At 55.0% G+C, this 12803-nt stretch overlaps 1 protein-coding gene across 2 annotated transcripts in view; it reads right to left on the bottom strand.

The window, feature by feature from the left end:
• The window catches only part of SAMD4A (sterile alpha motif domain containing 4A), an 85775-nt gene that overhangs the window by 28151 nt on the left and 44821 nt on the right, over positions 1–12803 (bottom strand). For both annotated transcript variants that reach the window (XM_023514478.1, XM_023514477.1), the window contains 2 exons: positions 4798–5134; positions 2008–2093 (listed from right to left, as the gene is read on the bottom strand). In XM_023514478.1, the coding sequence (XP_023370246.1) occupies positions 2008–2093; positions 4798–5134 (423 nt within the window). The remainder of the gene's footprint in view (positions 1–2007; positions 2094–4797; positions 5135–12803) is intronic.

Below are 12803 nucleotides of genomic sequence, written 5' to 3' on the forward strand. Positions count from 1 at the left end.
GGCAGAGAGCTGGGGTGCCCAGGGGGATGAGGCGTCTGGCAGAGAGCTGGGGTGCTCAGTGGGATGCGGCGTCTGGCAGAGAGCCGGGGTGCCCAGGGGGATGAGGTGTCCAGCAGAGAGCCAGGGTACCCAGGAGGATGAGATGTCCAGCAGAGAGCCAGGGTGCCCAGGGGGATGAGCCGTCTGGCAGAGAGCTGGGGTGCCTGGGCAGGGAGGCATTAGGGCAAAGAGCCGGGGTGCCCAGGTCGGGGGGAGCGAGGCATCAGGTAGAGTGTGGTGCCGGCCAGTGAGGTGTCCTGGGCAGGGACAGCAGGAGGGCGGTCATCTCACGGGCTGGGAAACTTGAGGCGAGGTGGAAGGAACTTGTCCGCCAGCATTGGGAAGCCTTGACTGGGTGTGGGAGAGGAAGTAGAGCTCCTGTTTGCTTTTTCAGAAGCTCAGCTCTCCCTGCTCCATCTGCCCTGCAAGTGTCCTCTCCCCAGATGCCTCCACCTCCTTACTGGTCGCGTCTTCCCGCCACTTGCCCCAGTCACGTCTTGGCTCAGGGTGGGGTCCTCTGAGGCAGGGCCCTGGCCCAGCTCTGGGTGGTGCCTGCTGCTCTGCTGTGCTCTGGGGCACACAGGGGTGACCTTCCCAGAGGCTCCATCGTCCTGTGTGTGAGACGGGCTGCTTTTTCTGTCTTGTCGCTGCCCCTCACCAGGAGCCACCAGGTGAGGGACCAGGTGCTTGGCAAGTGCCCACGGTGGATGAGCTGGACACTCCTCCACAAGCTCTCGCCTTCCCTGCTTTCTGTGGCTTCTGGGCAGCCAGTGCACACTCAGTGTCGGGACTGGCAACAGAGAAGGGTGAGGGCAAGCCTGGGGGGAGGCGGCCTCCTCCTTCCTGGGACAGACACATGGACCCTCAGCAGGTGCCGCCGTCATCAGGCACTACCTGGCTGCTCCGGGAGAACCATTAAATTGAAAAAAATATAACTTTCTTTTTCCAGTGAAAAATCCAGTACTTTGGAACAGCTGAACATTTCAGAAGATGGCACATCTGAGCTCCCAACACAGGCACCTGGCCACTGTGGCCACGCTGGAGAGAGCTTTGGTGCAGGCTGCATGCAGAGCATGTGGGAAGTCCTGCAGCTGAGGGAAGAGACCATAAACAGGGCCCAGGGGCAGGGACGGGCACTGCTCACCTGGGCATGGAAACCTGCAGGGCCCCAGAAATGGATGGGACTGCAGCAGGGTGGGGACTGGGGCAGCCGGGAAAGTAGGGGCTGTGTGAGAGGGCAGGGGAAGGGACAGAGCCCATCAGACTCCCAGGCTCTACCTGCCAACGCAGCAAAGGGGAGGGGCTTGGGACCCTCATCACCTTATTCTCACTTCAAAATCCTACAAACAGACCTCAGTACCCTCGACTTATCGGCCCCAAGTTTCTCCAGCCCAGACACGGTCACTGTAACTCTTTGGGGTGCGCGTCCAAGGAACCACCAGAGCCCCGGACCTGAGGCTTGACCCTGCTCCAGGCCGGCCTCCGTCTGAGTGTGAAGTCGCACACACTGTCGTGCAGCCTGTCTCGAGCCTCCTTCACAAGGACAGAGGCAAACACAACTCCTCCAGAAACCTCCCACCTGAGCACAGCAGCAGAACGGCCAGCACCGCCCCCCTCTGCTGCTCTCTCCCTCCCGTTTCCCTGAGCAGAAGCTTTAATACCAACTTTCAGGAAGGCCTGGGAACACCCAGAGCTGGGGGGCAGAGCTCTGTGTCAGCCGCCCGGATCCTTCCGGTGCCAGAGCCTCTCCTGGGCCTCCGCCTCACATCGGAGCCCTGGGCCCGGTGAGTCATCAGACACCGAAACACACAAGCCCTGTTTTAGGTCTGAAGCCGTCACAGCCTAGTTCTGCCCAGTGACTGTCCATCCCTCAAAAACAAGTTGTTGGAGACCCAAGTGATCATGTCACAGAAACTCTGAGCATTTCTAGGCAATGAGAAAGCCAGTTTGCTAAATCCCGCTACTCACCTCGTGAATCAGACACTTGTCTATGAGCTGTAAGTAGGAACTTATATTTTCCTCATCAGGCCTGGACACCAAGAGCTGTGTGCACACTGCAGATGGAAAGACACAGATGGGTTAGCAGGGCGTGCTCTGACACCTGCCTGCTCTGCCTCACGACTGACACCCTGACAGGGGAGACCTGCCACCATCAGGTCTGCAGAAGAGGCCTGGAGGCCGCCTTTCCGCTGAAGGCACAGGGCTGGCCCTGCCCGGAGCAAACTCCAGGCTGACTGGGGCAGAGGCCCCGGCTCTTGTGCTCACAGGCACAGGCTGGTCCTGGGGGAGGCGTGTGTGCGTGCTTGAGTGGGACGTGCCATGAGCTCAGAGCCATGCATGCGTGGCTCATGGCTCGCCTGCACCCACAGCAAGTGCCCGAAAGGATGTCAGTGAGGCCCGTGTGTACTCAGGGGCCTGATCGTGACAATGACATTTTTGAACAGATATCCTGAGATTAACAGCAACCACCCCTGGGGAAGGAGATAGCAGGGCTTGAGGGGAGGGGAGGTTTGTTTTTCATTTTCCACCATTTTGTTTAATTTAAATTGTGTATATGGAGCAGGAATTGGGTTTATAATTTTTCAAGGGGTTAATATAAAGTAGGGCCAGAGGTGTGTGAGTCTCCCCGGGCACGGCAGGGCTGCAGCCTCACCCCGGGGACATCTGTTCTGACCTGTCACAGTGAAGGGGTGGGCAGGGAGGTGGGGAGGTGGGTGAGGGAGAACAGACCCCCCACACCGCCACAGAGCTGCACGGGAAGTCAAGCATCAGCTCTTCAACTGGATTTCTCTGCGTTTGAGGTTTTTGTGGCATCTACATCAGGGTTATTCTTACTCAACCAGGAGGCTCAGGTGGCCATTCCCACTGGTGGAAACTTGGTTTCTTAAAATGGTCTGAGATACTGGAGATAAAGGAGAGAAAACTGTCTTCCCTCCCATAGGAGAGGTGCCGACATTTGCCCCACGCTTTCAATAATCGAGGTTTGCTGTGACACCTCTCAACAATCACAGATTATCCTAACAGTGCACGTTTGAGGGTGCAGGCATCAGAGTCAGGCCCAGGGAAGGCACAGGGTAGCCTGGGGTGATACTCTCACTGGAAGGGCCACTCCACAAACCCTGCCCTGCCCTGCACAGGTGCACACAGCATGGCCATGGACTCCCTGACGGTCCTCAGAGAGGCCTGGCTTGGGATGCTGCTGTCAGTCCTCAGACTAGTCACCAAACACTCGACAGGCCTCTACCATGCACTGCGTGACAGGTGGGGTATTCAGGGTGCTGCAGAGTGATGGAGATACAGTCATTATGGACTGTGACAATCCAGCGTGAACTTAGCCAGGACAAGGAAAGCAGAGGGGCAGTGAGGCACGTGAGGGGGTGGATCAGGCAGCCTTCCTGGTGCACATGAGGACTCAGTTGAGACTTGGGAGCATGACGGGGCATGGCACATGTGAAGAGAATGGGGTGAGGGAAAGAGTGTGCCAGGCAAGGCTGCCACATACGACGCACAGGCTGTGTATTGCACAAGTCCGGTCCAGGGTGAGCAGCTGCTGGGCCACATCCACCCAGGAGGGTGCCACATACAGACGCGCAGGCTGTGCACTGCACAAGTCCACACCAGGGCGAGCAGCTGCTGGGCCACGTCTGTACCAGGGTGAGCAGCTGCCACATACAGATGCACAGGCTGTGCACTGCACAAGTCCACACCAGGGCGAGCAGCTGCCACACACAGATGCACAGGCTGTGCACTGCACAAGTCCACACCAGGGTGAGCAGCTGCTGGGCCACATCTGCACCAGGGTGAGCAGCTGCCACACACAGACGCACAGGCTGTGCACTGCACAAGTCCACACCAGGGTGAGCAGCTACTGGGCCACGTCTGCACCAGGGTGAGCAGCTGCCACATACAGACAGACGCGCAGGCTGTGCACTGCACACATGCACACCTGCTGGGCTACATCCACCCGTGAGGGTGCCATTTGTAATTCACAGGTAGGCTTTATACAAACTAGTAAGTGCTAGGCAGAGAGGGAGTGTGTGCAAAAGCTCAAAGGTCTGTCTGGATAGAACGGGTAGAGGCAGCAAGGGGAGGCCAGATGACAAGTGACTCTTTAGGTTTGGGTATTAACACCTAAGAGCAAATGGGACACCATCCTGTGGCACTTGACCTATTCTGTCAAGAGCTTTTAAGAAGGCACAGTGGTAACTGTGCAGATGCTAGAAAGGCCACAGGTTCAAATCCCAGCTGCCCCGTCAACTGTGAAAACTTAGATGGACTAATTAGCCTGTGGGCCTCTGTTTTCCCCCAGTAAAATGGGACAGTTTGGGGAGTAAGCTGCATAGGTGATGTACAGAGCGGGGCCTGGCGCTCAGTCCTTGCTCTTAATGATCGTGTTCACTCAGAGTGAGGACCAGCCCTGAAGGGAGAAGATGCATGCCCCTAGGACACCTGCAAACTTCAGCTCTGTGCCAAGAGTTCTCCATATCACCACCACATCTGAACACGTTCTCAGTGGGGAGGCATGAGGCCCCGGCAGGCCTGGCATCCTCGTGCACAGAGAGATGGGTGGGATGTGGCTGAAGGGATCTGAGCTAGCCTGTCTGTCACTCCTTTCCTGCCACTCGTTTTTGCTTCAGGGAGCAATTCAGCCACTGAGCCATTTGTTCCTGAAACCATTTTCTCCCACCTTCCTCCCCAGGCTCAGATTAGCAGATTCAGGGAAAAGAAAAGAGGTTACAGGGGTGAATCAGGCTCTACCTTTCCCCATGACGCGTGTGAACTGCCCAGGGAGGTCCCCCTCGGGCAGCGGGGTGACTGCCAGCTCCCCATCACAGCTGCTCAGCTGGTGTGGCTGCAGCCCGCCGCTGGCCCCAGCTGTGGGGGTGGCTGTGGCACCAGTGGCGGTAGCAGCAGCGTCCTTGCAGTCGGGGCTCTGGGTCTCCGGGCCCAGCAGCGAGGGCTGATGTGGGGCCTGGGGCTCCCGGTGGCGGGCCTCAGGGGTGGCAGTCGGGGAGCTGTAGGCCTTGATGGGGGTCAGGATCATCTGGTGCAGCTCCTGGAGTGGGACACGCAGGCTGCCCCCCTCGATGATGTCCTGGATGGGTGGGAGAGAAAAGACCTTGGTCAGTCACGGCACCTAGAATGTTCAGGGAGGATCCACGGCTGCTGCGCCTGCAGTGGGATGCTCCTGGGAACGGCGACCCTTTAACAGTTGCAAACCAATGGCGGGGTGAGGTACATGCAAAAGGCCCATCCCTGAGCCCCTAATCCCACTGGTAGCCACTGTTGTATCATTCTGGTAGGCACAGTGGTTCCCACCTATAATCCCAGAACTTTGGGAGGCTGAGGCCCCCCAAGGATCCCTTGAACTCAGGAGGTCAAGATCAGCCTGAGCAAGAGTGAGACCCTGTCTCTACTAAAAATAGAAAAACTAGCCAGGTGTTGTGGTGGGTGCCTGCAGCCCCAGCTACTCAGGAGGCTGAGGGAGGAGGATTGCTTGAGCCCAGGAGTTTGAGGTTGCTGTGAGCAATGCCCGGTGTATCAAATGGCAAATGATCCCATCTTGTTATACAAGTAAAGACATGTATGTTTGTGTTATCTGTACTTCTTTCCAGAAGGATCTCTGAGTACTCTACCCAGAGTGACAGAGTGAGACTCTGTCTCAAAAAAAAAAAAAAAGTATTCTAACTTTGGGTCAAGCAGAATGCTTGGAAAACACAGGTCACCTGAGAAGTACTATCCAGGGAGGACCCCTGTCCAGGGAGGGAGGATCACCGTCCAGGGAGGACCCCTGTCCAGGGAGGGAGGATCACCGTCCAGGGAGGACCCCTGTCCAGGGAGGGAGGATCATCGTCCAGGGAGGACCCCTGTCCAGGAAGGGAGGATCACTGTGGCTACTGAAACACTTTGGCACTCTTTCTTTTCTGGCTTCCTCAGCACACTTTTAGAAAACGTATCTAATGTTTGACATTTGCATACGTTAGAAGGTGTGTAGCAGCTGAGCCACACTGCGGCTTCGTGTCCCGTGCATGATTCCAGATGCAGGAGCCCATTCTCACACCTTCATTTTACATGCCATGAGCAGCCAAGCACAGACTCAGCCAGTTTTGACCACTTGAATCCTGCCGCTGCTGTGTGACCTTGGGTAAACAAACTCAACCTCTCTGTGCCTCAGTTTCCCTGAGGACAACAGTGGCAGCTGCTTATTGGGTGATTGTGATGATCTCAATATTTGCAGAGCCACAGGGCAGTATCTGCACCCTTTGGGTGCTTCTCTGTGAAATTCCCAAGTATGAGCTGAGTGCTCTCAGGTGCCAGGCACTAGGCTGGGCAGGAGATAGCGGGCTGCCCAATGCAGTGAGAACGGCCCACAGGCCTCCCCTGGGGAGTCTACATGGCCATAGGATGGACATTCCATGCCGGGGTGGGGGAGGCTGTGAGGTGTGCCAGGGCAGCTTCAAGGGAAGACTTGGGGAGACGCAGAGAGGATGCCCCGTGCGGAGGGCACTTGCGGGCACAGGAGGTGGGGCTGGGGGAGGAGCAGGGGGCCTGTGCGTGGGCAGGGTGGGCGAGGGTGGAGGATGGGGAACAGCTTCTGGGAGCCATGTGGACCTGACATGGAGGCATGGGTGGGCAGCAGGGCCGGAGTTGGTCTAGATGAGGTGGGAAGCCAGGTTGGTGTGGACCACACGTGTTTTAGAAGGGTCCTTCCAGAGAGGAGCACAGATAACGCACACATACAACATGTCTCCACTTGTGTAACAAGATGGGACCATTGTGCCATTTGATACACCGGGCATTGCTCATCAGACAAAGGGATGAAAACTGATCCTGCAGACACTTATCTCTGGACCAGATGCTCACAGGGGTGCAGATGCTGTGGCTGGGGGCACGGCCGCTTTCCCTGGCATGTGAGTGGGCCGGGCCCTCTGCCCCGAAGCTCTCCCTAGGACCCAGGAAGGACACTGACAATCGGGGCCCTGATTACTAATGAAGTATTTAATCTTCCGAGAGCCCAGAATAGCAAGGACGTAATTTAAAAAGCCTGACACGTGAGTGCCCAATCCGTTCCTGGGGCCCGCTCGTGGAGTGCACGAGCTTGCTGACGTCAGGGCCTGCGGACATATGGAATGCCACTGTTCCTGCTCCCAAACCTTCCCATCGATCAGAAAAAGGAAACCCGAGGACAGCAGCTGTGGACACGCGTGTTTCCATTCTGGGCAGCAAAGGACACCAACAGCCACACCCTGCCTGTTGCTTTTTTTTGGTGGTGGGAGGGTTTGGAAGCAGGGCCTGACCTATGCCTCAGCCTAGTTGGCTGGCTGGGTTTACAAAGCAAGTGAAATTTCAGTTAGCCACCAGAATGTCTCAAACCCAGCCAGGGGCACCATCCAGACTATTTTAGGGAGAGAGTCTGTTTTCCTTCCAGAGAGAAGGGCTTCAGAGGGCCTCTACCTTCATCTCCACAAGGATGTCTGCACAGGGTTGGGTGTGCCCTGCTCTGGCCCCCTCTCCGTGCCCCACGTGGGACCAGCCCTTCCCCATGGCCTAGGAACCGTCATGCTCCTTGACAGGCCAGGCTGCAGGCAGGTGAGCCAGCCAGCCTATGGCAGGAGGGCACCTGTCGCCTTTCTTGATTCAAATAAGTGCCAACTGAGGGACCCTGAGCCCTCCTCTGAGTTCCTGCCAGCGGTCCAACCAGCACCTGGACTGTGGAAGGTCCTGACCCCCTTGCCTCGCCCACCAGCCTGAGACTGAGGAGCAGAGAGAAAAAGAAGAAACAAGGCTGAGGATTCCCAGGAGGGGCCTGGGCAGCCAAGCTGAGTGCCCACATGGCTGCTGTCCCCGAGGTGAGCAAATGCAGGCCTGAGACACTGTCAGCCGCCATCAAACCCTCGCCTGCTCGCGTGTCACATGGCAAAAAGGCTTCTGCAGTTAGTGGAGAGAAAAGGAGGTTTTGGTTATGGAAAGAGCTGAACTCCTTCAGACAGGAAACATATGCGTGCCCTAAATTCAAATCTTATTTTTCTATTGGAGGCAACACCACCAAAAAAAGAAACCAGAGACATAATGAATAATGTTGGACGCATTCTGTGAAATAGAACTTCTCAAGAATCTTATGGAGTTTTGTTTTTTCTTCCCATAAACTTCAAGCTGTTGGCTCAAATGAGTCTTAGCTGATGGCTGTTTAGCCGATCCCCTGCTCCTGCTGCACCTGTGGGTGACACCTTCACCATCAGGTCACGGTCCTGACTCTTAAAAGCATCCCCTGAGCCCAGCACAGAGTGTCCAAACTGAGGAGGAAGCAGGGAAGCGGCCTGAAGGGAGCTCTGTCCAGTGCCCCCCAAAAGCTGTGGGATTAATTCTCCATGTTGACAAACACTGAGAATCTGCCCAAGGGTCTCCTGATCCTTCAAGCCAAAAATACAACCCTACAAATAAACACAAAGAGGCACAACGAAGCTGCCCATTAGCCAGCGTGCTGAGGAGCGTCTCTGAAGGCAGGTGGTGGGAAGCCTGGTCCTCTGTGGGCCACCACTCAGTGGACACATGGGAAAGAATCGCTTTCTCACCACACCAGGCCTGGCTAGTACTTAGCTCCCAGAGGAACGCTGGTACAGTGACATCAATAAGGGGCCAACTATTTGGGAGAGACATCTGGGCAGCCAAGGTATTCCCGGCACCTACAGTGTGTCCTGGGCCCCGTCCATCCCTTTGTGTAGGGAGGGCAGGGGCTTCTCATGTACTAGGCAGGGCCCTGCCTCTACTTAAACCCTCTTCCTCGCCTTTCACCTACCTCAGCGCTGAGCCTGGTGGCAGGTGCTATGATGTACTGGGCATAAAAACAAACCCAAAATAATCCTTGGCCCAGAGCCTCAGGGCCCACATGGCTCGAGGGCTTGAGGCCAGGGAGCTGCAGGAACACAGCAGAGGAACTCTCGACCCACCACTGTGCATGTGTGTTTTGGGGGGGGGTGTTTCAGGAGAAGAGGGACAGCTTGAGGGACCTGTCTGATTACCTTGGGAGGTTCGCTGTGAGGCCAAACACACTGACAGGTGGGAAACATTCTGTAAAGTACAAAACGCACCTTCCTAGCCTATCACTGCTCCAGAGCTGGTTAGTATTTGACACCACCAGACTGAACCTGGCCCATCACTGCTCCAGAGCTGCTTAGGATCTGATACCACCAGACTGAACTGCTGCTTCTTGGCAGCAGCTGATGGAATCAGGGTCTCAGATCTGAGTCTCAAGGACAAACCTGGCCCCTCTGGAGGAAAGGCGGGGCTCACAGAGACGCACTCCTGTCCCTCTGAGCAGAGGCACCTGGACCCAGGTGACACGGTGTGAGGGTGTGTGTGCCTCCCTTCTCTACGTCAGGGTCCCAAGCCCAGAAAATGTTTCAGCCGCACAGTCTGGGAGCGTAAAGGGAAAGTGGTGAACAAAATCACATGGGAACACTTTCCTGGTTAAAGATAAATGTTGAAAAATCTTCCCCAGTGACTATCCTAATCTTCCTTTTCCACAAAATACCCTAAGTCTATAATTCCACACCCCACGCCTTATCACACGTGCACAGCCCTGGTTCACAGGCCTCTGCTTCTTTCTGTCCCCACCTGCTCTCCTGAAGCCCATCGTGCCCCAGGGGACTGCTGGCTCCCTGGGTGGGAGCCAGGCCCTGCCCTCTCTGGCCCGGGTGGGGCTCAGCCTCTGCTATCTCTCAGCCCCTCCTCTTTTCATGGTGCCCCTCAGGTCTGTCCTCAGCTCCTGCACGTGACACGCACTTCCAGGCAGCACCAACTCCCAGTAATGCACAGATGATCCACAGCTGGGTCTTCCAAGCCCGGTGGGGCTCGTGGGCTCTCCTGGCCACTGACTTGCCATTCTCCCTGGGTGTCCCACAGATACCCAGCTGAACCCCATGTTCCACTTCCCTGTACTTTCTGTCCCCAAATGCCATGACACTCTGGCCCAAACCTCCCGATAACGACCAGATTTCCTCTAAACCAGTGGTTCTCAGCCTTCTTAACGCTGCAATGTATTTTCATTGTTACAAAAGGGTTGCAACCCCAGGTTGAGAACCACTGCAATAGTCTCTATCATTTCTCTCCTCCTCACAGCCTCTGTTTGGCTCAGGTCCCTTCTCTCGCTAAGTCTGCCAATGAGGGTCCCAGACAGCAACGTGGCACCTGTGAAGCCTTCTGTCCTCCACTGCAGCCACATCTCAGCCCCGAAAGAGTCCCTGTTGTGATGACAGTGACCACACTGCGCTGTGAGACCACCCAGCACCACGTTCTCCTGTCTCCATGCACGTCCCATGCTCCCCATCAGGACTGGGGCGCTACTCACCGTAGCTTTCAGCAGACAGGGACCAAGTCCCAGGCGGCTGCTCAGTTCAGTGTCAGGTGCTGAACGGAAGAGCTCTGGGCACAGCCGTCTGCAGCTACTACTGATTGTGAACTAGCTGCGGGCGGGGCCATCTCCTTAGAAATCTCTAGGCTCTATGTGAGGTAAGAATGCCGAAGGCAGACCCGGGCAGGACCGCAGGCCTACGGCATTCCCAACAGGGTACAACAAACCCTCCCTGGAGAAGAGCTAGGGGTTCCAGAGGAGACAGCTGGGGCGGGGGGAGATCCCAGTGATCTCCAATCCCCAGGCCCTCAGCTTCCACAGGAGCTGAACATTCAGGAGGTCCGGAGCAAGCGCAACAGACACACACTCTCCCCCTTCAAAGTCAAACTGAATCAACTCCCTCTCGCTCTCCGATTGGACATTAGCTGCATCATACTTTGTACTACATTTACCTTCTTTTAAAATATTTTTTAAATGATTTCTGTTTGTTTGTTTTGTCTGCTTGTTTTGCTATTTTGGAGACAAGGTCTGACTCTGTTACCCAGGCTAGATTGCATTGTTATCATCATAGCTCACAGCAACCTCAACCTCTTGGGCTCAAGCCATCCCTCTGTCTCAGCCTCCCCAGTAGCTGGGACTACAGGCACCTGCCCCAATGCCTGGCTAGTGTTTCTATTTTTAGTAGAGATGGAGTCCTGCTTTTACTCAGGCTGGTCTCAAACTCCTGAGCTCAAGGGATCCTCCTGCCTCAGCCTCCCAGAGTGCTGGGATTACAGGCCTGAGCCACTGCACCTGGTCTACCTTTGGCTTCTTTTTACCTTAACCATTTTAGTGAACCAGGGAGAAAGTATTTCTTGTGGAGTTGACATTATTCTAGACATGAAATCTGGGACTCAGAAAACATCTCCAACTTATCAAAGGCTAAAAGGGAAGTCAACAGCATGCCAGGGCCACCCTTGCCACCTGGCTGCCCAGCACTTCCCAGGCTAACTTCAGCCCAGGGCGGCAGGGAATGGAGCTAGCAGTAACGCCGCTCTTGGCCCCTAAGCGGGTGCATTTCCTCGGGGATGGAGGATATGACTGAATGCCTGAAGGATGCTCCAGAAATAAGGGGGGAAATCACTCATTCATTAATGCTTACCAATTGAATCCTCATGAAAAATGTTTACTTTCTAACAGACATGGAGTAAATTGGCCCTTTGAATATTCCCCCCATTGGTTGGTTTTTTAATATAAAAATGGCAATAATTGATCAGTGGACAAGTTGCTTGCTAACACAGTTAGCATAAAGTTAAAAATGACAACAATGATTTCTCGTTCGGGGGAGCAGCTCAGTCGCAATTTGGAATGCTCTGTAATTAGGAAGAGGCCTTTAATCCTGGCGGGTATGTGACTGGCCTCTCCTTGTCTATCTGGCCAGGGGTTTTAAAAGAAACTTTCCCTATAAAGTTATATATGCATATTTCACAAATGTACATAACATATAATATGTGATATGACTTAAGTACAATTTATGTAATATATATAAAATTATACTCATCCACATCTTTGTAAGTTTTTAAAACATTCCCACTCCATTAAAATGCTTACGTGCTCACAAAACTCACCTTAGTCCCACCTCCCTGGATACTCTTCCCCTTCCAAAGCTCCCCAGGGTTACTAGGTCACCACTCAAGCTCAGCAGGCTGCAGACACCCACAGACTTATTCCCAATGCCCAATCCACTGAGTCCAGGGCAGAGGGAACACGGGTTCACCTGGGTCTGACACAGGCCTGCACTCCTTCAAACCTCACATGAAACTGTATGGTGACAAGTCCTAAAAATGACACTGTTACCAAGGAGGTGTCCAGACACAGAGATAAGAAGAGGTCTCCGTGTGAGCAGCAAAGGCACGGCAGGCAGCTGATCACTGCTCCTAACCTTGGAGTAAACTCTTTTCGTCATTTGGCATTTTTGAGATGGCTGCTGCCAGAGTCATGGGAACCCATTCTGCTAAGTTAAAGTCTGAAATTACTCTCCTGAGACCCAACTATGGCCATCTGTCAGAGGCTTCGGACCCCCTCTACTGAGCCCTGAAGCATCCCTGTGGGAGTTCACCACTCTGGGGAGGCTCTTCCCCAAACCAGACCTGGTGAGCAGCCCCCAAGCTCTACTCCTCCCACACTGTCGAGGCTCCCGCCTTTGAGGGTGGGTGAACACTGATCTCTACAGATGCACTGAGGCAGGGGCAGGTGCGGGTCAAGGGCACCCCTCACAGCACCCCTGAGTCAGGATGGGCTGGATGTGGGACAAGGTCAAAGGGCACCCCTCACAGCATCCCCGAGTCAGGATGGGCTGGACGTGGGACAAGGTCAAAGGGCACCCCTCACAGCACCCCTGAGTCAGGATGGGCTGGATGTGGGACAAGGTCAA

Source organism: Otolemur garnettii, unplaced genomic scaffold (assembly GCF_000181295.1).
Source record: "Otolemur garnettii isolate 467f Iridium unplaced genomic scaffold, OtoGar3 scaffold00054, whole genome shotgun sequence".
In the NCBI taxonomy this organism is placed as follows: Eukaryota; Metazoa; Chordata; class Mammalia; order Primates; family Galagidae; genus Otolemur; species Otolemur garnettii.